Genomic DNA, 25,458 nt, shown 5'->3' with positions numbered 1-25,458 from the left:
TCTCAGCCAATGAACATTCAACCAATGCATTTCTATGTTCATAACTGAGCCATTCTGAGGACTGAAGAGTAAAATTACAGCAATGTAGTCAAAATGTCAACATTTTACAATGTTAACATTCATAAAGTTGGCATCACAATTACAGCAGTAACGATTTCGACATTGTTAAAATGTCGACATCAACCATGTCGAAATAAATGTGAAATGCTGACATTCTACACGGACCAGCAGCAGATGGTTAGGGTTAGACACTAGGGGAAGGGTTAGGGGTTAAGGGGGGTATCCACCACATGATTTAGTTGAACGATAACAATCGTTCAGTCGTTTGCAAAAGTGTCTAAAACGACCAGCGATGTGCATGCCCGCTGGTCGTTTAGATGTCTATCATCTTTCCAACATGCTGGTCAACCTGACGATATAGTCAGGTTCAGCATGTTTCCAGATGATTGATGACCCTGCACTGATGACTGACAAACGACTGAATGATTACAATGTTGTAATCGTGCAGTCGTTTTCAGATCTTGTAGTGGATACCCGCCTTTAGGCATCCTCACCGCTGAAAGACATCGCTGCAGCCGCCAAAACCAATGTAGCTTATAAGTCACTGATAGACCGCCTGGAACGTTTTGTTGAAATTCTAATTATGCCAACATTTCATCAGTGTCGACATGATAAATATCGACCTGGTCAATGCAGACATTGCCTGCATGTCGACAAAATATACCACACACAAATTACAACCTAGAAGTAGATTATATGTGGTCGACTGGAAAACTGTTCAGAACAGAGTCCAACAAATACCATAATCAAATTTAAATGCAATACCATTAAGCATGCATGTTTCATTAACAGTTTCTAAACACAGGACTTGGTTTTGCCGTTTGAGATCAGTCCTGAAGAGAGACTACACAGGATTGCTCTTTCTAGTGGCCTTTTAGGTTTCATTAGAAATCACGTTTCAGGGAAATACATGGCTGTTAATTTACTGTTGATCTTCACACAATTGCCTTTTGTGCTTTCAGCCTGGCACTCAATGTGGCAATAACAATGATAGCAAATGCAGTAATGACACTACAGCAGGAGTCCCTGGAGCAAAGGTCACTAACACAAGGCATTAAAAACGCTGCTTGTGGATGCATTTAAATACCAGAGGAATTCAACACCTAATATAAAAGGGTGCAAGTAAAGCCATATATGAAAATGCAACAATCAGCAGGGGAAAGTATACATACATTCTACTAATTACTATGTTGGTTTACTTGTGTCTCAAACCGACGAAGGTTGCAGCAGGCACAAACAAAGACAGCATGTAAGTTATACATTGTAGCACTAATAAGGAGCTGGGAAATACAACCCAACCTAGCTCATCTGCTACTTCCATAAATACTAAAGCAGAAATAATATAAAAACAAAAATAAAAAAAATTTAATATTAAAAAGAAAATAAAAATGGAGGGAGAGGGAGAGGGGGGAGAGAGGAAGGGAGAGAGGGGGGGAGAGATCCCCAAACATCAGTCCTCAAAGCACCATAACAGGCCAGATTTTGAAGATATCCATGGCTAAGCACATATGGTTAATCAAATTGACTGGAGGTACTAATTATACTAATTAAGCCCCCTGTGCTCAAGCATGGACATCCTTAAAACCTGGGCTGTTTTTACAGACAGTTGCCAGTACTTACAGTTCCTATTTGTTTATAAATAGGGCAACCAATTACACGGTTATGTACAGAGAATATTATTTACATCAGTCCCTGGGCAATTGAGGCTTAGGGGTAAATTTACTAAAGTGAGAGTCTTTATAAGTGAGTTTTAGAAGAGATGTTGCCCATAGCAACCAATCAGCTTCTAGCCATTATCTTCTAGAAGGTGCTAGTTAAATGTTAAGTAGAATCTGATTGGTTGCTATGGGCAACATCTCTTCTAAAACTCACTTCTAAAAACTCTCACTTTAGTAAATTTACCCCTTACAGTTTAAAATCCCTAATACACAAGTACACACTGTTGCATTTTAGTCAGAAGTTGATCAATAGACAGTATATAGGCTGTGTGGGCTTGTTTTCTCATTTTAACAGTGCGAGAGGAAACCCAGAGGAAACGCACGTACAAAAACAGATAGGCCTCTACAGATAGGCCCTGACCAGGGCCTAACCTCATGACCCCAGTGCTGTGAAGCAGTGATTCCAAGTACTGGGCCACTGTGCTACTATTATTTTGACTTTTAAAAAAAAATTATATTTGCGATCCCAGAAAACAAGGAAAGTGTCATTACTCAAAATAACACTTCATATTCCTTGGCCACAAATTGATTGACACAAAATACATATTAAAGGAGAATAATAATGGCACAATTTATCGGGGAAACACAATCCCTACCTACAGCTTTTTGGATACAGTTCTAGAGGTATAACCATCCCAACACATTGATCTTAAGCCTAAAGTCTGACTTCAAACAGAAACTCAGAAACTGTTAATGAGTATGTGCCAGACAGGCATCATCAGAATGGCATTACGTTTATAATCTTTATCAAATGCTTTCTGCTCACAGGGTAACAAAGCCATGACTAGTTCTCCGACACAGAATGAGAAATAAGCAAAGTACCGACTGCTGAGGTCCAGCATGGGACATGCAGACCTGCTCACTCAGGGTAGACTCCAGGCTTGGAGAAGACACCAAGATGATGTCATTTTTGGGACATGTAACTTGTCATGTTACTTTTAATGGCATGCCACGTAAAAGACAAAGCTGGGAAGGCTCCAACACTCGTCTAAAAAGTAAAAAAAAAGTTTTAAGCTGGAGTTACCATTTGACCAATGCAGAAACATTCAATTATTTGTGCAGAATTGTTCTTTGTTATATGTTGTACCAAGCATTTATGTACAAAAAGACCCAGTGATAAACAAGTAAATAAAAGAAAGTAAACCAGTTATGCCATTATCAACTCAATCCCATTTGTACTTACAAGTACCTGTGGGCCACTCAGCACTCGCTAGCAGGATTTTTCCCGGGACTTGCAACCCGGGTCGGCGGCCCGGCTCAAGTGTGAAAAGTGCAACCCGGGTCTTGATGCCCCATATCACGCAAAAAAAACTGTTCAGCTAGGGATAAGCGCCCACTGAATGCTGGAAGACCTGGGTCACTGCAAGACCTGGGTCCGGTGTGAAGGGTGACGATCTGGGAATAACCCGAGAAGGTAGTGAAGAAACAATGGCACCTTTTATCAAGTGATCCTATATTAAATTCGATCATTCCCTATCAACTGCAGTTTATTAAAAGGGAAAGCTGCAAATATAAAAAAAAATAATTAGTGAAAAGTGCCATTCCACCAAAGAGATCTGAGAGAATAAAAACAGTAGGATTTTATAGGTGTGGTTTGTGTCTCATGTGTAGAAACCATACCACACAGCCAAGTAAAATAGTGGAATTTAAATCCTCGGTCACAAATAAATCTTATCGTGTAACACGATAAATTGTGTTTACTTGGTAGAATGCAATTGTGGCCTACAATATGTAGAGTGTACATCGAGGCAGCTAAAAGAACGTTGGTCTGAACATCTCAGGAATATTATAAATGGTTTTGAGAATCACTCTTATCAAAACATTTTAGAGTGTCACAATAACTGCTGTAAATCTCTGAGAAGAGTGATAGGAATTAAACAAGTTCAAAATCATTGGCGAAAGAAAAAAGTTGATGAAAGGTTTAGCGCAAACCGAGATGAAGTGAATCTATGAGATTAGTTCATTAGCACCAGGTGGACAAAACATAGATTTTGAACTAAAGTGATTCTTATAAAATATGGATTTAAATGGTATTAGCCCTCATTTGTTTGACTTTTATATAGAATATTTTTTTATGGGTCTAATCTTTTTACATTTTATTGGTTCATCTTTTGTACGTAGCACCACCGCCAAGTCCCAAGAAGCCACAGGAGGCACGAAGGGAGGCTGGATTCGGAGAACACCTTGGAAAAAGGTGTAAACATCTGGCAGTGTAGCAATCCGAAGGTACGGAGCGTCGATGGAGAGGCTCCTCAGATTGGAGTACCAAGGACGTCTGGGCCACGCCGGAGCCACCAGCACGAGCGTGCCGCCGTCCTGCTTGAATTTCCGCAGGACCCGAGGAAGCAGGGATATCGGAGGAAACAGATACGCCAGGTGAAACGTCCATTTCACAGACAGCGCGTCCACCAGACATGCACCTGCGTGTCTGGTCCTTGACCCGTAAATGGGCAACTTGTGATTGTGACGGGAGGCCATCAAGTCCAGCTCTGGCAGCCCCCATCTGTCCACGAGTAGCTGAAACACCTCTGGGTGAAGCGACCATTCCCCGGGATGCACGTCATGACGGCTGAGGAAGTCCGCCTCCCAATTGAGGACTCCGGGGAAGAAGACCGCCGAGATCACTGGAATGTGGCACTCCACCCAAGCAAGGATGCGAGACACCTCCGACATCGAAGCCCGACTTAGAGTTCCTCCTTGGTGGTTGATATATGCCACCGTGGTGGCGTTGTCGGACTGCACCTGAACCGCCCTTCCATGAAGAGCGGGGCCGGACGACTGCAGGGCCCTGTATACCGCCCGCAGTTCCAGGATGTTGATGGGGAGAAGTGCTTCTTCCGCAGACCAACGACCCTGAAGTGACAATGAGCCGGTCACTGCCCCCCAACCCCGGAGACTTGCAGGACCCAGGCCGGGATCCAAAAGGGGCGCCCCTCGACCAGATGAGCTGTCTGAAGCCACAAAGCCAAAGACTGCCGAACCTCCGGGGACAACACCAGCATCAGAGAGTGGATCCATTCCGATAGAATCAGCCCCTGCAGGGGCCGGGAATGGAACTGGGCAAATTCCACCATGTCGAATGTCGACACCATGGACCCCAGAACTCTCATAGCCGAATGGACCGACAGGCGGCAACTGCTCAGGCAACTGTGTATCCGCAGCTGTAGGAAGAGACCTTCTCCGGAGTCAGGAAGATCCTTTGCTGACGAGAATCCAGCAGGGCTCCCAAATGAACCATCCGCTGTGATGGAATCAGGGAGGACTTTCTCCAATTTATTAACCACCCGTGCGCTTGCAGGCAAGCCTCCGGGGAGCTCACCAGCAACAGGAGGTCGTCCAGATACGGCAACAGCCGTACATTCTGGTTCCGAAGATGTGCGGCCATGACTGCCATAACCTTTGTGAATACCCTCGGTGCTGTGGAGAGGCCAAAGGGTAGCGCCCGGAACTGATAATGATGCTGAAGGATAGCGAACCTCAGATACCACTGGTGCGAAGGTGCTATCGGAACATGGAGGTAGGCGTCCTGGATATGCATGTAATCCCCAGGTTCCATCGCCAGAATGATGGAACGTAATGTTTCCATCCTGAATTTGGGAACTCTGAAGAATTTGTTCAGAGACTTCAAATTGAGGATAGGGCGATGAGAACCATTGGGTTTCTGCACCAGAAACAGAGTAGAATAGTACCCAGTCCCTCGTTGTGATTGAGGAACGGGAACAATGACCCCTGCTTTCAGCAAGGACTCTATAGCCTCCTGAATCTGTAAAGCCTTGGTTTTGTCCTGAGAAGGACTCGTGCAGAAAAACTGGTGGGGCGGCCTGTGCCGAAAAGACAGGGCGTACCCCTGGGAGACCACTTCTCGAACCCAGGCATCCGTGGTGGTATTGTGCCAGCACTGAGCAAATTGAAGAAGTCGGCCTCCCACTCTGGGGTCCCCCAGAGGGAGGCCCGTCCCATCAGGCAGAAGGTTTATCTTCCTGCTTGGAAGAATAGCGCCTGGCACTCCAGGCCTGCTTCTTGGGCTCCTTTGGCCTTGCCCTGAACCCGAAAGGACCGAAAGGCAGAGCTCCGTACTTTGGCAGGTGCTGAAGCCGAAGGAAGGAAGGCTGATTTAGACTCAGCCAGAGTATCCACTATTTTGTCCAAATCTGGACCAAAAAGCAACTCTCCATTAAAAGGTAAAGCCTCAAGGCCCTTTCTGCGTCAGCTCTCCAGGACCGCAGCCACAAGGACCGATGCGCCGACACAGCTGCAGCCGACACCCCAGAGGTCAGCAGGCTTGCATCCAATGATGCTTCCCCAATGTAGGAAGCCGCATCCCTCATTTGTCCTATCAACGCTCTCTGGATATCCGGAGCATCATCCAGGAAATGTATCCTCCAAAGCATTGGCCCAACTCTCGATGGCCTTAGCCACCCAAGAGATGGCCATGGACGGATGGGCCCCAGCCCCAGAGAGAGAGTAGATAGACTTTAAAACTTTCCTGTCCGTGGGATCCTTCAGGGAGGAAATAGACGCTAAAGGCAACGTAGCGCTTTTAATTAAGCGGGTGACATGGGAATCCACCGCAGGCGGAGTTTCCCATTTCCTGCAATGAGCCTCAGGAAAAGGATAGTTGGATGCCAATCGTTTCTGCAGTTGGAATCTCTTGCTGGGCAACTGCCAGGCCCCTGCCATATGATCCGTCAACTGGTCGGACAGGACCTAGGAGCTGACGCATCCTCCTCTATATGAAGGATGGCCCGCACCGCCCTAACTAATGCCGGCACATTAATGGAGGACTTAGTCTCCACCTCCTGGGCCCCGGCATCCGAGTCAGAGTCCTCATAGATCTCTCTGTCATCCGAAGACACGTCCGTGTCTGTGAACTGCACCGACAGTGAAGCCGGAACGGGTCGCTTGGACGCCTTTGGGGGCAAATCACTGTGTAACATCGACTGAAAAGCCGATGACGAGGCCACCAGGCTCTGAACAGAGCTGGAGAGGACATCCACCCAGGGAGGGGGTACCGTCTGAGGATACCCCTTAAAGGGTACCATTGACTGCTGCGTCACCGTGGGAGACTGCACATATACAGGCAATCCCGCATAAGGACCCACAGTCTGAGACCCAGGAGGAGATTGCACCAGATGCGTAACACCCGGGGAACGGGGGATGGTAGGCTGGGGCAACGCTGCGAACACTCTCCTTTGCAGGGGAGAGGTACGCAGGGGGACCGGTCCACGCGCCACCTGGGAGATCTGCGTTGCCACTGAGAAGATGGCCGCCAGACAGCTCTGAGGAGGAGTGGCCGCAAGAGGAACAGCCCAGCGACGCCAGCACACGAGAGAAGGCGTGCTGGGCTGAGGGGAGGAGCCGCTAAACCAGGGAAGGCTGCCTCCCCTGGCTAGCAATTAACCCCAGGGACGCTGGTTCCCTTCCAGCAACTATTCCCTGGTGGTCCAGCGGTCACGCGGGGTATGCCTTGAAGGGGGAGCCCGCCGCCGCTACTAGCGCCGCCGGTCTGTCCCCAGAGACCGGGACTGAAGACTGCATTAGTTTCCTCGCGCACAGCGCAGATTGCTGCACGCGGCTTACCTGGCCCTGTGCGTCCGGCAGCAGTCAGTGGGAGGTCCTGGAGCCACGATAGTACTGACTCCGGGGTCCCGCTGCGATCCCCAGATCAGTACTGGCGTCGCAGCGCCAGCGGGGCTGTTGGAGCGGCAGCGTGGACGTCCAGATGGACAGTCTGATGCTGCCGCTCTGAAGATAGTAAAGATAAATAAATAAAATCTTCTTTAAAAATAATAAAAAATAAAAGCTTAGGGGCTGCTTATGCAGCCCCACTGCCCAGGGTGACCCTACTCCGGCCGGGCACCAACTAAAACCGAGGTGCTGTGGCTCGGGGGCGGGGTATAGAGGAGGACGGACCCAAGTGCATCCTGGGAGCAGCAAAGCTTTAACTGCGTGGTGCCCGTGGATCCAGATCCAGCTATACCCCAAGGTCAACAGTGTGGACCCCCAATGGACCCTGAAGTAGAAAGGACAGTAGCAATATCCACTAGCTCTGGGGCTGCGGAGAGTAGGAGAAAGCAGCTGAGTGGCATTTACAGGTATCTGTCAAACTTAAAATCCATCTGCCGGATATGTCGCCGAGTGTATATCTTGGGGAGAATAGTATTGAGTCGTGCAGAAATATCAATAGGTCAGAAATATCGGGAAGCAATGCCCGTCCCTAGGGTGATCTCAGACAGGGGCGGAGGATGGAGTTCCTTGTGTCCCCTGACACCCTAGGTTGTTAGAGAGGGGGAATCACGACCAACTATGTTGTAAGGGGGAAATACAACACAAAGCAGTCATACGGAGCCCATATATGAAGAGGGGAATTCACCCATGAAAAGGGGGCATGAGTCCAGTTACAGAGAGGAGAGCCCCACATCATGACTAAAGAGGGGGATAATCCCCACATACGAAAGCACCCAGTAAATGGAGAGATCACTGCAGAGGCAGCAATGATAAACTAAATAGGGAGTTTAGAAGCCACATAATAGAGGAAAAGAATGTATAAAGCCCATTTGGTCTCCTTTTGCATTACAAAAAAAAAATTATATACACTATTTTCTTGCTCAGACAGAGTGACAGGATCATTTTCCAATTGTTCTAAATCATAGTATGTGGCCAACTTAAGTGAACAAACCTGAACGCAGTTATGATGGTCACACATGGGGAAATATTGGCACATACTGTATATCCCAAAATCTAAGTTTCGACCATGGGCCTGATTCAGTTGTACGCAAAACCGATGGTTTGCATACAACTACGATGGTGGGAGTGCAGCGCACGCGCAGGACCCACTCTGTGCATATGCAGAATGGGTCATGCGTTGTCGCATGCAGTGCCCCCTAAGCTGTAGCCTGATTGACAGGCTGTGGCCTTTTGAAGACGGGTTGAGAGCAGCCATGGGGTCCATTTTACAGAACGGTAAATGAAACGCAGATATTGTGGTCATACACATAGTATCGCCACGATATCTGATGGTTTTAGCTCGTCAGATAAATTGTCTGTCGGTCTGACAGACATTTTATCGGACAGTGTATGCCCAGCATAACAGCTAATGGAGGGTACACACGATCAGACCATCAGATAACGATAGTTATCTGATCGTCCTGCATGTGTTGGATGATAGTTATTGAGCATCCAACACATGTATTAACTCCCTAACGACTATAATGACCCGCGATTAACGAACGCGGGTCCATATAGTAAGCAGGCTAACCTGGTTGATATCAACCAGGTTGGCCTGCATGCACGGGCAACGGTAGTCATCGACCATTCGTGCCCGTGCATCGACCATCGTTTGCAGGAGCCAGAAACTGTACAATTTTAACAATATGATTGTTATCGTTAACATGGAGCAGTTTATCTGACCGTGTGTAAGGGCCAGAAGTGTGCAGGATCACTTCAATTTAGGAAGAGCATCCTATTCCTAAAGCTATTTTGAACTCCTTGAAATATACATGTGCATTACTTCAATTGTTGAGAAGTAAATTATATCAACCAATTAATTAGGATCAGATAATTTTATTTATATAGTGCTCTTTCTCCAATAGGACACTAGGCACTCACCTGGATCATACAATTGGTGGAAGGAGTACAAATAATGCAATATTTAAATAAGCTATACAAAGAGCCAATTACTATTTACATGGAACACACAATTTTAACGTATACATATATAGTTTTAATCATTAATATCCATAAAAGTGCCAGTGTTCTGTGATGGAAACCTGAGACACAGGTGAAGAATCAAGCACTTTACACAGGGCATTCATCAGTCTCAGCTGCGTTCACCTCACTCTGCACTGAATGAACTAACATATCTTGAGATAAGGATTACCGATGCTGAATGAATAATCTGTATATAAAACCCATGATGAAACAGACAGAATAGTCCATGTTTTATGAGGAGTTATATCCATCATAACTTTGAAATAAACTGCCCATGTGTAAGTGCTTAAAGAGTGAGAGATTCATTATGTAATAGACTCGAGGATGTAAAAAGACAGGTCAGTAATCCAATAGATGGTGTTTACTCTGCAGTGTGCAATGAATCTAGGTTTGGACCTCACAATGTGTTACAGAATCTGATTTTGGATTCCTCCAATTGATTGGTATAAAATATTTATTTTTTTGGGAAATCCCCTCTCTTGGCATAGCAGAACACCACCACTACCACATAAAAGAGCGATGCCCATATAACACTTGTACCACATTACAGCAGGGTAAGTAATTCTATGCACATTTAAGCAAATAATTTAATCCAATGCTAATGCTTTCACAAATAAAGTAGTCTTAAGGCGTGAAATATAGACAGAATACTATCGTGTCAGCATTTCATTAGCCAAGAGCCCAGATGCACTTCTAAATTACTACTTCTTTCTTGTGTCAAAGAAAAAAGGAATTAAACAATGAATCAATTTCAAAAGCGGCACCACTCCTATCTTATACCAAGCAACTACACAAGTCTGTAAAGTCACACAGAACAATATTATGTGGAAAGGAAAAGTAATGGCTCAGAGTCACTAACCTGCAGTTGGGGGGAGGATCCAGAGTGATGTCTGCCAGTTCTTTCTGAATCCTGTACAAAATAAAAGCAACATATTAGCGTGTAGGCAATGCTAACGGCTCAACTGACTCAGGTAAGTAGGCAATGAACAATTTTTACTTTTAATTCAGAAAAGATTTGTCCTGTGCGATTCCTGGTGGCAAAGTATGTAGAGCAATTCTTATATTGTTGTGAGTCAGTATAGGGACTGGCCAGAAGGGAGACTTTGACAAGTTGGCCAGCGTGAGTGACAAATGATTGCAGTATTTTGGAACAAACATTCCCTGAATTTAAATAAAATACAGTGTGGAGTGTAATTAGCTGAGTGCAGAGCTTGTATTTCTTATTTAAATGGTGTGGACACATACCTCAGGCACTGCAGTTGAGTACAGTTCATTAAAGCCTATTGTATTTGTATGTGTATGTGTATATGATAATAGAAATACAGGGCAGGTTACTACTTAAAATTAGTAACCTCCCCTGGCGCTCTCCTGGATTGTTTAACAGTCCATACAATACTGAAAAAGGAGGCACTTCTGGGTACTTTCACACAAGAATCCAAGCAATAAACAGTGTCTTTGTCTAACAGACATTTTAACTAGTACCAATTATATTTCATACAAATGTTTTGCTTTGGACAAAAAATAAAAAAAAAAGAAAGATAAAAAAGAGGTTCTTAACTGTACTGGAATCAAGAGACCAACACATGGTTTGAAACAACTAGGTCAAGTTTGAGAAATACAGGTAGTGTAAGGCTGCATACAACAAGAGAAACAAAGGATGGACCCAAACTAAAAGGGGCACACGGATGTCCACAATAATCAAGGTTGTAAATAATAAATATTTTTTTAATATCTTCTAATATATCTTAATATGATACAAAAACAAAGTACAAATGTAAAATATGTGACTGGTGTAGTCCAAGATACTTAGGGGTATATTTACTAAACTGCAGGATTTTAGAAGTGGAGATGTTGCCCATAGCAACCAGATTCTAGCTATTATCTAATCTAGAAGGTGCTAAATAAGTAGAATATGATTGGATGCTATGGGCAACAACTCCACTTCTAAAAACCCGCACTTTAGTAAATATACGCCTTATTGTTTCCTTGGTAGATCAGCACAAAGTAGAGTGCATATGTGAAGTGAAGAAGAGTACAGAACATGAACAATAGCTTCTAGTGATAAAGCCTCCTGGGAAAATGTGCTTAACCCTCTTACAAGGCTCCCGTTATGCACAAACAGGGGATACCTCTTCTCACAGTTTGAAGAGGTCACCCACTTGATCCACCCAGAGTAATACCACCTGGCTACTTTTCTTATGGGTTATATCAGTGGTTCTCAAACTCAGTCTTCAGGACCCCACACAGTTCACGGTTACCAGGTCACCCAGCAGATGCACAGGTGTATTCATTACTCACCGACACATTTTAAAAGATCCACCACAGGTGGAGCTAATTATTTCACTTGTGATTCTGTGAGGATACCTGGAAAACATGCACTGTTTGGTGTCCTGAGGATAGAGTTTGAGAACCTATGGGTTATATCATCCATTATATCAGAAGTCCCCAAACACAGTCCTCAAGGCTGCCCAACAGTTCAGGTTTTAGAGATATCCATGGTTGAGCACAGGTGGTTAAATCAAATTGACTAAGGCACTAATTAAGTCACCTGTGCTCAACCATGGCTCTCTCTAAAACCTGAACTGTTGGGGAGCCTTGAGGACTGCATTTGGGAACATCTGCATTAAATTGATCTAGTCCTGTGGTTCTCAAACTCGGTCCTCAGGACCCCAGACAGTTCACGTTTTCCAGGTCACCTAGCAGATGCAAAGGTGTATTCATTATGCACTGACACATTTTAAAAGATCGACAGGTGGAGATAATTATTTCACTTGTGATTCTGTGAGGAGACCTAGAAAACATGAACTGTATGGGATCCTGAGGACAGAGGGGGTCATTCAGACCCGCTTGTGAGCGCAGGACGCTCGCAAGCGGGTCGATGTTGCCCCACTGCGCACGACGGAGGGAGCTCCGTCGTGCGCATGCGCGAGACCTGGATAGCGACGGGCTCTCCGCCGCTCCGGGTCTCGCACCAAAGGGGGCGTGCTGTCGATGTTGATTGACAGCAAGCCCACTTTGGTGGGCGTGGCTGCCAGACGGAGGCGTTCCCATGGGAACGCCTACCGTCTGAAGCCGGCCCCACTAACATCACTAGTGCTGTCAGTGGGAGTGATTTTGGCTCTGATAGAGCCAAAATCACTCCAGGGCTTGCGGCAGCGAGACCCTACCACAGGGTCTCCGTCGCAAGCCCGATGGTCGCGATGGTCTTGACCATCGCGACCATCATCATGGACGCTCGCATAAGCTGTGGGTGGTCACCCACAGCTATGCGAGCGTCCAGGAGGACGCTCCATTTTCATGGCGGAGGGCCCTGATTCAGAGTGAGCGCTCTGGTCAGAGCGGTCGGCTCTGAATCAGGCCCAGAGTTTGAGAATCTGATCTAGTCTATACTATACCTTTTCAGGTGAAGATTGATGGGTATTATGCACACTCTGCACTGATTCAAGAGTATATTTTTCTGTTATACCATTCTTGACAGCAGATACCCCTACTTATTCCATATCACTGGACCCTGTAACACTCTCTCATCCAGGGTTCAATGTGATCATTCACACAACCTAGAAAGCAGTAGCTACCCCAAGGTTTTCTGCAGGGATGTGCAGCTAGGGGAGGCAGAGCCTCCCGTCTTAAGGCCACCATACAAATGCCAATCCGACGGATCGGCACGATATAGGTGCTATAGCGTGCCGTGTATGGGCACGATATCGTACCAGATATCGTGCTGCGCGCTCTCCCGGGGTCGTACATCGCATCCTTGTTGAGAGATTATAGGTCCTGCGCAGGTGGTGTAAATGGTACTGCTTGCCACAGGTATGCTGCTGCACTGGGGGATGCCTGACCTCATCCAGTGGGTAAATACAGAGAAACGTGGGGACCAGATGCTGCGCACAACCTATTCCTTCTAAACTATGTATATTCTAAACTAGTTGAACCCAAATGATGAAAGGGTACCGTCTAAGTAAATAAATGATGCTTTTACTGATAAAGTGTCACAATTTTAGTCACTACAAATGCAATACAATATATGGTGCCTGTATAACATCGGTTGCATATGTAAATAAACAAAAAAAAAAACGCTGCTGTAATTTGTCAACAATAATCAGAAGGAAAAGAATAGACAAAAATATAAAAATATATAGTGTATAGCAAATGTGCCAATCTAATTGTAGATCAGCACTAGTGCTGGTTTCAACCTTAGATGCCGCCAACTGAATAGTCAAATTATGATAGAGATAGTTATTGTATGGTGTTAATCAGGGAGAAATAGCGGCGTCCCGCTAGCTCCAAAGGGGTACCTCGGTGGTATGCTGTGAGTCCTGTGAATGTCTTGTACGTTGCCCGGGTTAGTTCTCCTTGCAGTGTGGGGGTGGCTAGCTGTGGCAAGCACCGGGGATCACTCTACGTCGCAGGCGCCCTGAGTGCCGAGATCACAGACACTGTCCCTGTTGCCAGGGGCAGGTCTGTGCGCGTGCACCAGGTGCCGGACGGGGAGAGGGGTGCCTACGGTCCTAGCTTGCGCAAGCCGGGGGCCGCGGACGACTCTGCACCAGAGGATATTTACCCGGATGCCAAGCTGCCGGTCAGGCGGTCTTCTTGTCAGCGGTGATGGCGCGCTTTTGCTGCTCGCTGATGTATCCAAGTTCCGGTAGTAGTAAGCTGGAACAGTTGGCGGCAAGTATGGTAATAGACGCTGTCAGATGGGGATTGCAGTGTTCCTCCAACGCGTTTTGACCTATCGGGTCTTCTTCTGGGAGTATAAATGTTCTAGTAATGCTTCTTGAGCCTTCAAATACAGCGACATTGTCTGTGATTGGTCCAGATTGTGACGTCATTGCTGTGCTTGGTTTTAGTGATTGACAGGAGGGCGGGTCACCTTGGTAATTGCGTTCTCCTGACAGTGCTATCTATAGTGTGTGGCTAATAGGCTTGATAATAGGGTTCCACATATATAGATAAAAATATTGCTATAATATATATATATATATATATATATATATACACACACACATATGTATGCAAAGTATATATACACAAATAAACACAGAGAGAAAAGAAAATAAATAATGGATAGCTAAACCAAGAATACTGAATAAAGAATAATTTAATGAATGAATTGAGATTTATCCTTAAGTTTCACCCACGGTGTAATTGATACGTAGAGGCGGATAGGGGTTAATTAATACCAACTCGAACAATTTAATCTTTACAGCCAACTACAGTAAAACGGACGTAGTTTTCCTGGATCTCAATATATTCATACAGGATGGACAGATACACACAAATACTCAAAAAAAGCTTGTAGATGTCAATAGTTTTATCCTTTCAACAAGCTGGCACCATCCAAAATGGCTTAAAGACATACCCAAAGGACAGTTCCTACGTCTAAAAAGAAACTGCTCCAGACAAGTAGATTTTCTTAAACAGAGTGAAGATCTTACCAAACAATTTGAAGAGAAAGAGTACCCACAAACCCTAGTACTTCAATCACTAGAGGCAGTACAAGATAGAGACAGAGCTGAATTACTGACTGATAAGGTATCAGGTACAAATCAGGAAGCAACACCTAACGACGAAGTCAGATTCATTACACAATATTCACAACAAAGTAGACAATTAGAGAAGATCCTAAGAAAACATTGGGGAATACTCAAAGAGGATGATATGCTAGCAGGAATAATACCCAATAAACCCAAAATAACATATAGAAAGGCACCGGACCTGAAGTCTAAATTGATAAAGAACCACATTCCACATAAAAAACAATACAGACCACCTTATGCACGCCATCAAATGGCTTCTTCCACTGCCATTCATGCTCCGGATGCAGAAGCACAGGAGCCATAAGCACTAAACCAACTACAACATTTGAATCTTGCTCAACAGGAGATACATACAACATCAAGGAAACACTAACATGCAACCATAAGAATGTCATTTATCTTCTACAGTGTACATGTCCAAAACAATACGTGGGCAGAACTACTAGACCCCTGAAAGTCAGAATCATGGAACATGTCAGAAACATAAATAAGGGACTGGGCAGCCATAATTTATCCAAACATTTTAATGATCATCATGACAATAACCCGAAACATTTGAGTTTTATAGAATTACAGACAGTTGAACCAAACTGGAGAGGGGGCAATTTTGATAACTACATCAACAGAGTGGAACTAGAATGGATGTATAAATTACAAACTTTTCATCCCAAAGGTCTGAATCGTGACAATGAGGTAAAATCTATAATATGTAAAAATAAGAATACTATTCCATTTACCATGCAGACCATATACCCCCTACTTGGATAGTAATACAGCCATTTAACCACAGAAGTACTGTCTCCTTTTGCTTTGCTTTTTCATTTACACATCATACAATATTAAAATATAATATTGAGGTCCGGTTTGAGCTAACTATATCCCTTTAGACAATGTCTAAATTAGACGCATACAGAGTATCGAATATTATAAGGAAAACCCCTATCCGCCTCTATGTATCATTTACACCGTGGGTGAAACTGAAGGATAAATCTCAATTCATTTATTAATTTATTCTTTATTCAGTATTCTTGGTTTAGCTATCCATTTATTTATTTTATTTTCTCTCTGTGTTTATTTGTGTATATATACTTTGCATACATATGCATATATATACATATATACACACACACACACATATATATACACACACACACACACACACACCCCTATACAAGCAATATTTTTATTTATCTATATATGTGGAACCCTATTATCCAAGCCTATTAGCCACACACTATAGATAGCACTGTCAGGAGAACGCAATTACCAAGGTGACCCGCCCTCCTGTCAATCACTAAAACCAAGCACAGCAATGACGTCACAATCTGAACCAATCACAGACAATGTCGCTGTATTTGAAGGCTCAAGAAGCATTACTAGAACATTTCTACTCCCAGAAGAAGACCCGATAGGTCGAAACGCATTGGCGGAACACTGCAATCCCCATCTAACAGCGTCTCTATTACCATACTTGCCGCCAACTGTTCCAGCTTACTACTACCGGAACTTGGATACATGAGCGAGCAGCAAAAGCGCGCTATCACCGCCGACAAGAAGACCGCCGGGACCGGCAGCTTGGCATCCGGGTAAGTATCCTCTGGTGCAGAGTCGTCCGCGGCCCCCGGCTTGCGCAAGCTAGGACCGTAGGCACCCCTCTCCCCTGTCCGGCACCTGGTGCACGTGCACGGACCTGCCCCTGGCAACAGGGACAGTGTCCGTGATCTCGGCACTCAGGGCGTCTGCGACACAGAGTGATCCCCGGCGCTCGCCACCCCCACACTGCAAGGAGAACTAACCCGGACAACGTACAAGACATCCACAGGACTCACAGCATACCACCGAGGTACCCCTTTGGAGCTAGCGGGACGCCGCTATTTCTCCCTGATTAACACCATACAATAACTATCTCTATCATAATTTGACTATTCAGTTGCTGGCATCTAAGGTTGAGACCAGCACTAGTGCCTATCTACAATTAAATTGGCACATTTGCTATACACTATATATTTTTGTCTATTCTTTTCCTTCTGATTATTGTTGACAAATTGCAGCATCGTTTTTTTTTGTTTATTTACATATGCAACCAATGTTATACAGGCACCATATATTGTATTGCATTTGTAGTGACTAAAATTGTGACACTTTTTATCAGTAAAAGCATCATTTATTTACTTAGACAGTACCCTTTCATCATTTGGGTTCAACTACTTTAGAATATACATAGTTTAGAAGGAATAGGTTGTGCGCAGCATCTGGTCCCCACGTTTCTCTGTATCGCATCCCCAGGTCTTCCTGCACTCAGACCCATCTCCATGTGTGCCTCCCCAGCCATTGCCCTCACTGTACATCACTGGTTTACTGGTATTATTTGCTTTATTTTCATCCTTACTAGTGCAATTTAGCTATCTGGTCAGTTGTAATACAGATGCTGCCAAAGATTACCCGCTTTGACATCACTGTTCTTTAGTTCATTCAAATCGTTCATATAGTCCAGTGTGTATGCACTATGTCACTGATTATACGCACTCACGCGTGAATGCAGGTCCGACGGGCGATATAGTTAGCGGGGCAGATCCGACGGGCGATATAGTTAGCGGGGGCCATGCTGCCGAATGCATGTATGCATCTTGTCCTCATCTACTTTCTTCCCTTCCCGGACAATATTATTGATCAGATTTGTCCATAATGTCAAAGCTGCTGTATACATGCATTTAATGTTATATCACAACATAATTATACCTCTATGCCTGAACTTATTATAAGCTGAAGCCCTTTCAGATGGTTAAATTTATTTTTGTACAGCACTGATTCCCAGGTTTATATTGTACTATACTTTTATTCAAGTGCTAAACTACTTGTATTATTAGATGTCATACCATAATTCCTCCAATATGTCATTTGCTGTTGCTGACAATGCCAGTCACAATTCATCAGACATATCCAAATAATTTCAAGACCAATCCCTGATGTGGCCCCATTTCCTCAGCTGCATGTTCCACGCTACAACATATCACTGTAGTTCTATACATTATTGCTGTGGCAGTACCAATACAATAAAAAAAAAGTGTTTTCTAATTTGATCTTATTCAGGTTTCAGTGTGCTTCCATCATTTTAGTATAAATATATGCACAAATAAAAAGTTTTGTTTAACTGAGGACTTGCAGTTCACATCTAGTCTAGTTTGTGGCTATGCTTTTGTTACTATTCAGTAGCCATAAAACAGAGACCTAAACAGTCATTTTCCCTGCCAGTTTCAGAATTCCCATAGAAGTTAGAAACCACAGATAGGGTAAAGGCCCCCATACATCAGCCATCTGAAAACCACAATTAAACAATTCGAAGATTTATTGCCCGATTTTAGGATTTCCCAATCTAGCAATCTGCGCCCATACATTACAGATCTTTTTCAGTGATCTGCAGATCGATTGCAGCAAACATAGATCTGCCAATCTTGAAAGGCCCATCCTTTTTCTAGCGACGGTCTGCAAATCTGCTGATCATGTCCGTACACTAAAGGTGCCCACACACATACCGACTTGCTCCCATTCAGCCAATGTACACGATTTCCCCTGAACTCTCCCCAGGCAGTCGTGGTCACGATTTGGAGTTAAAAATGTCCAATCTGACTTAAGATCTATCGTGCAGCCAGTGCATTGTATCCCAGATTGGCTAATCTGCCCTACAGCACGGCAGATCTGAAGATGCGATGTACGACGAGCGGGGACGCGCATCGGCATCGTGATCAAGTGTAGAAACTCACGATTTGGCCATTTTTTACATGATCTGTCGTCATGATTCGTCGAAATCGGCCAAATTGGATGAAAAGTCGGTATGTGTGTGGGCACCTTTACAATTTACAGACCCAATCGATCTGTGAAATCCAACATGTTGGACAATCTTATTTAACAATTCCAAACACTTTTTGGTTGCAATCTGCGATCTGTGAAGCCCGTACATTACAGATTTTTATACACAATTGATTGCTGATATATGGGGGCCTTTAGACATGATTGCACTTATACAAAACCTGCAAACACTATTTTGACTTTTGTTTTCTTTTTTTTTTCTAACTGCTGTAGCTGAGGTAAGAATGCAGCCCAAAGTTCAGCGTGATACTGGGTGCTGGAGCTCATATGCAAAGTCCAGGTAATTGTAACCCTCTAAATCGTGCAGCTTTAGACACCCACGACATAGATTTACTCTCTGCCATGCAACTGGTGGTTCTCCAATTTCATTGTTATTAATACTCAAACCTGTCAAGTTCATGTCATCACTCCTTGGGTCTCTGTGAGAACTATGACACTTACATAGGGCTTTAGTCATTAATGTGTGCACTCACACTAGTTCATGTCTTTGTAAACTTGCTACTGTGCTTAATGCGACTACCAGCAAAGCAAAACTTCAGTCACTGTAATTCTCTATTAAAATATTATTATTTTGTTTGGCTTTGACTAGGTATGCCTAGTGAGATCTCAGCAATCCACCTTTTCACATATATTCAACCATAAACTGGGGCCGATTCCGAGTCTGACGTAAAAGTGGCCACGTATTTTGTAGCAGTTGCTTCTGCATCTTTATGCTGATGACGCTATAAAGTCTGTCCGTGGTACACATCCATGCGTCCGAATGTGCTAGGACTGAGACGCCCACTGTTACAGTCTGTAGACGCTTAAACACTGCTTAACACACCATCAAGACTCGTACCAGCCCTATGGCAGGTGAAGTTTTTCCATCAAAGTATGGCCTCCTACGTGAGCAGTACACAGACTGTACGTATAACTAGGGCACTCCCACAGTCCAGAAACGCCTTTACTTCATACCGTGCATCTAAATTAGAACTGCGGCACTGCACAAACAAAATCGTGACACGTGAGCGGCGGGACTGACGCATGCGCAAATGAAAAACCAACACAGGCAGTTTGCGTGAATAAAGGCATAGCATGCAACTCTGAATTAGGACCATTATATCAAGCTCCCCCCACTAGGGGGGAATTCAATTAGCCACAATAATCTTCTGTGGGCGAATTGATCCCCCAGGGCTATTCAATAAGCCCCAAAGGCATCCCGCAGGCTGCAGTTAACGCGTATTTCTTTCAGGTCTGAGCAGATGTAAAAAGATATACGTGATAATTAGCCTGTTATTGGGCACAGTGGGTTAACACATAGGTACAGGAACTTTTCCCAGATTCTGTGTGTTATCGACCGATAACAGAAAAAAGGGCTTTAATTGAATAGCCCCGAACGTTAAAGCCAGAGGATACCACCTTTTTTCAGCCCCGAAAAATTATCGGGACTAATAGAATTCCCCCCTTTGGTATACTCTTTTGCCTTGAGGTCAGTGTAACGGGTACTTTCCCCTCCTGCGTCTTGTCATATAGTGCTCTGCTTACAGCTTATGTTGCGAGCAGGAGAGTTATGAGAGGAGGGTGTCAGTGTTCACTCCACGGCTGCCGTCAGCGAACTGACTGCAGTAGACTCCAGGCCATTTTCCCGGTGATTTCCTACTGCACATGACGCCAGGAGGATGGCCATGGTGGCCATTTTCCAGGCGTTTTGTGTAGCACTACTCCGCGGGAATTCAGAGAGGGAAGTATATATTATATATCATGCGGTCCTCCGGCACTCTGATAACATAGGGCATATAGCCCAACTTGCTCTGGTGCCCTCCTCATGGGGTAAGTACCCCTATTCCATATATTCAACAAACACAGGCGGCACTCAAGAGGCTTATAATCCATAAACCCTCACAAGAGGGATTTATTCAGTGCAAAGCACAAGTCAACGTTTCGGGGCTGACACCCCTTCCTCAGGACAACATGTTTTGCATCCTGACACGTTGATAAACAACGAGTATGTGATTTTATTTATCAAGTCGCCGTGAGTGCCGCCCGGATTTGTATGCTAAATATTCCTTTCCGCGCTAGGAGAGGTAAAGAGGAAGGCAGTTTTATTCAATGTGTATCAGGAGAGTGTGTGTGTGTGTGTGTTATATAGTGTGCGGAGCGGGCTCCCCCTGGACCCAGGGGCCTGTGTGCACCGCACACCCTGCGCCCATTATAAATACGCCCCTGGTTGCAAGGGGCAGTTAATGTAGGCTCTTGTGAGCAAGGCCCTCTCTCTAATGCTGGGCATACATTGCCAGATAAAATGCCTGTCAGACCGACAGAAATTTTACCTGGCAGCCTGCAGATATCACAGGCATACACAGAGATATTTTGCAGTGTAATGGCCCCAATAGCTGCGCTCCTCCCCCGGGGGTGGAGACATTTCTCTGTTCCTCCCCTGTGAAGGAACAGAGGAAATGTCTGTCAGCTGCGGCTGGGCATACACTGCCCGATGCGGACGACATTTAATTTACAGAATATTTCATCAGATAGGCATGCTGGGCGATCCGGCATGCCCGACCGATCGATATCTTAACATTGGTCGGCCGCACACACAGTACAATCACGGGGCAATCCGCTGATATCAGGCAGATTGGCCCGATAATTGTATAGCGTATGCCCAGCATAAGTAATTACATAATATGCAGATTTTATTTATCTGCATTTGTCAAGTTGTGAATTTATCTGTACCAGTTATGTTTAATCACACATGTACTATGTAATTTGCTGTATGCACCATTTTCTATGTACGGCTATGGGAGCTTTGTGGCGCCATATAAATAAGACATATATACTTTAGCCATTTTTTTCAATGAAGAGATCATAAGAAATTTTAATTTTAAAGGTCTAATACAACTTTACAGCTAAGACATTAGATGTATATTCTGAACAAGGAAGGAATAAAAAGTTTAGTTAAAAATCAGGAAACCAGTTGAGAAGATCTATCTTACAGGCTGCCTGACCTAGGTTAGTGTACAGTTTGAACAGGCACAGTGGTACAATAATTTGGTAAAAATATGTGCAGATACATTCTGTGCACACAAGCAGTGTATGCTATGAGAGGGTTAATATTTAATTGGTCATATATTATACATAAGTCGTAGTTATAAGCTTTAAGCCATTAGTATGACCAGACTAATAAAATTATTAATTCAACACATTTGGAGGCCATCCTACCATTACCTTTTCGATTTAGTCCCAAGCTAACAACAAATAAAGATGATTATTGCTGAGTATCACACATGGTCCTTTAGGCTGGACGGTATGTGGAGCGGCTGTATACACACACCCTGTACACATGTAGCCCCCATTACAGGTGGGAAATGTATCACACACACACACACCCTGTACACATGTAGCCCCCATTACAGGTGGGAAATGTATAACACACACACACACACCCTGTACACATGTAGCCCCCATTACAGGTGGGAAATGTGTACAAAGTGTGTGTGTGTTATACATGTATCCCTCATTACAGGTGGGATTTCTGTGTCACACAAACACCCTGTACACACGTAGCCCCCATTACAGGTGGGATCTGTGTAACACACATTCTGTATACATGTAGCCATGACAGGTGGGATCTATGTAACACAGACACACCTTGTGGGATCTGTGTAGCAAATAAACTACAGGTACACATGTAGCACAAACGTTACAGGTACAGTATACATGTATCACAGACACTACAGCTACAGTACACATGTAACACACATTACAGGTGGGTGCTGTCTAGCCTGCTCACCCAGTTTGCTTTGTGGTATATCTGTTCAAGCGTTTACTATCCTCACTCAGTCACTATAGTCCCCGTCCTACTGCCCCACATAGGGGGCTCCCTGCCCTCTTTAGTAACACCAGATACCCCGGAGGACTAGAGAGAGAGGGGGGGGGGGGGGGGGGGTCGACAACATGGCCGCCGATGCCGTTAAAAACCCCCTCCCAGTGGCTGCTCTGCCGCCTGCCCCTGCCCACCCTGAGGGGACACCGCTGCTGGGGATATCCACGTGGGATTCCTCCGCGGGTGACGACTCAGCACTCCATGGGGACCCCAAAAAGCTAACATGCAAATGAGCCGTCGTGGGCGGTACCCTGGTATGCAAATGAGACGGGAGGACACGACACCCTTTCGTTGCCGCAATGGTGGGGGCACTGGCGGCGGGCGGGGGGGAGTAAGGGGGCAATAACCAGCGCTTGGGGAAGGGAGGGTGGCAGTGTGCCCACCGAGAGTTAAAGGGGAAGCAGACTTCGTGCCTATCTATTGTTGTGTCACCCGCACTCTCTGTCTCAAAGAGCTGCCCCCATTGTCCCAACGAGACCCCTGATCAGGAGTCACCTTAGCGTGGTGGCAGCGCAGCCAGCAGCACGGCGGTAACATGGGCGCAGCCTTTGTCTGCAGGAGGCCACACACACATACATACACTGTCAGGTTACCCCTCCACTGCCTGGCGGGCCTGGGACCTGCCTGCCAAGGACAGAAGGGGCCAGCAGCGCGCGGCCTGGCACCACACACAGGACCCCCCCCCGGTAGCAGGGAGCCCCTGGCAGCGCAGAGCAGCGTTACCTCTTGGCGCTGGTAGACAGGAGTTTGGAGTTCTTGCTCATGCTGACTTTGCTCTCCTTCTTCTTGGTGCCGCCGCTGCTGCTGTTGGAGGAGTTGCTGTTGCTGTGTTGGCTGCCCGGGTCCCTGTCTATCTGTTGGCTGGAGGAGGTTGATGAAGAGGAGCTGGTGCTGGCCCTGGAATCGTCATCCGACATAGCGAGATCACACACACAAGCCTGCACCAAGCCAGAGAGAGAGAGGGAGGAGGAGGAGGAGATGGGTGACCAGATGCAATAGCCTTCCCCCACCCCAAACACAACAAGCAGCAATGACTGCTGCAAGCCCAATCTGCCCAGTGCCCGCTATCACAGACCAGTCTGCTGGCAACAGATATTTCCTGGCTACATGTCCTCTCTGTGCACCCACTTACACACAATGCAGAGCCAGCAGCCACTACTCACCCCAACAGTCTCTTCCTATACACCGGGAGGGGGAGGGGGATGTGGGATTTAAATGTAATGGAGGATCCAAAAGGTTACAATTAGAGAGAGGGTAGAAAAAAGGTCTCGGGCAGGAATCAAAGTGGCTTAAAAGTATTTAGTCTACGTCTGTAAGCTAAAGGAAGAATGTAACTATGCAACTGAATAAGTTAATACCAGTTTCTGTACTAGCAACCCCCCATCCCCCCCCCCCCCCCAAAAAAAAGCAAACCTCACAACAGTGATACATTTATATGAAATAACTGTTTATTAGATAAAATTCAGAATATCCATAATTATTCATGTAATTTGTAGATATGCCATCTTAAATATGTATTTTTCAGCGTGGCCATTTAACCACACTTTTGAGCAGTCAGTGTGACAATAACCTAAAATAAACAGAATGCCTAGCTGGATGCTATGGCAATAAGAATTTGTTTAGTGTTCCATATGAAATAAGTAAATACTTGGCATGTCTGTTATAAAAAAACATAATGAACGCGGAATACTCAGCGTCTTTGCTTCAGTAATAACGTACTCTATGTTTAGTGTGCCAAAAAACACATAGGACTGATGCAGAGTTAAACGAAACTCAGTTTTATGGATTATCTTGGGTGTATTTGCACTGTGCATGCTCCGAAGCCGAATGATGCTGGGCCCCATCCATCTGAGATGGATTGCCGCGATCCCGCGATACTGCAACCCGGCAACGCGGGATCGCAGAAGTCCAACATGTTGGATTTTGACGATCGCGATCAAAAAATGATCGCGATCGTCAAATCGCCGACATTTAACATGGCAAATGTCTGCAATCCGGCGCCGGATCGCAGAACATTGATGGTGGTAGGTCGGCGTTTCCACCCCGGAGACGCCGTCATTTCCCATCGCATCGCCGGATCGCGACTAACAGTCGCTGATGTATGGCCACCTTTAGACAAAGACACTGTTTATCGTTTGGATTCTTGTGTGAAAGTACCCAGAAGTGCCTCCTTTTTTCAGTATTGTATGGAGTGTTTCACATCCAGAAGAGCACCAGGGCAGGTTACTAATTTTAAGTAGTAACCTGCCCTGTATTTCTGTTATATCATATACACATACAAATACATCAATGGTGGGCGATCAGAAATTTCCGATTACATCCCTGCATCGCGACGATCCGTCGCAGATGCATGGCCACCTTAAGTTACATCACAACTTGCAGCTGAAGGGACATAGGGCCATACTTAAGTTGCCTACACACTTGGCTATTTTTTACATGATTTGCCCGATTCTGACGAATCTTGTAAAATATGCCCAAATCGTGAGTGTACGATCACAATGCCGATGCGCATCCCCACAGGTCGTACATCGCATCTTCAGATCGGCCGTGCTGTAGGGTAGATATGACAATCTCAGTCACGATGCACTAGAATAGTTAGGAGGCACGATAGATCATTTGTCACATTGGACAGTTTTTAACACCAAATCGTGCCCACGACTGCTGGGGAGCTGCTGGGGAGAGCTCAAGGGAAATCGGATACGAT

General features: G+C 45.2%; 1 protein-coding gene across 2 annotated transcripts in view; it reads right to left on the bottom strand.

The window, feature by feature from the left end:
- Nucleotides 1-24,008, bottom strand: part of UBE2E1 (ubiquitin conjugating enzyme E2 E1) — a 39,740-nt gene extending 15,732 nt beyond the window's left edge. The window contains exons 1-3 of one of the 2 annotated variants that reach the window (XM_088463482.1): nucleotides 23,918-24,008; nucleotides 23,478-23,692; nucleotides 10,348-10,398 (exon numbers count right to left, since the gene is read on the bottom strand). In XM_088463482.1, coding sequence (XP_088319608.1) covers nucleotides 10,348-10,398; nucleotides 23,478-23,671 — 245 coding nt within the window. In that variant the 5' untranslated portion in view covers nucleotides 23,672-23,692; nucleotides 23,918-24,008. Of the gene's footprint in view, nucleotides 1-10,347; nucleotides 10,399-23,477; nucleotides 23,857-23,917 lie in introns of those variants that run through there. The other variant, XM_088463477.1, reaches the window with a different exon arrangement.
- Between the last annotated feature and the right edge of the window lie 1,450 nt (nucleotides 24,009-25,458).

This window comes from Taudactylus pleione, unplaced genomic scaffold, assembly GCF_031769625.1.
Source record: "Taudactylus pleione unplaced genomic scaffold, aTauple2 ptg000053l, whole genome shotgun sequence".
Lineage (NCBI taxonomy): Eukaryota > Metazoa > Chordata > Amphibia > Anura > Myobatrachidae > Taudactylus > Taudactylus pleione.
The sequence above is the reverse complement of the archived record's forward strand: the minus strand, read 5'-3'. Positions and strand labels throughout refer to the sequence as shown.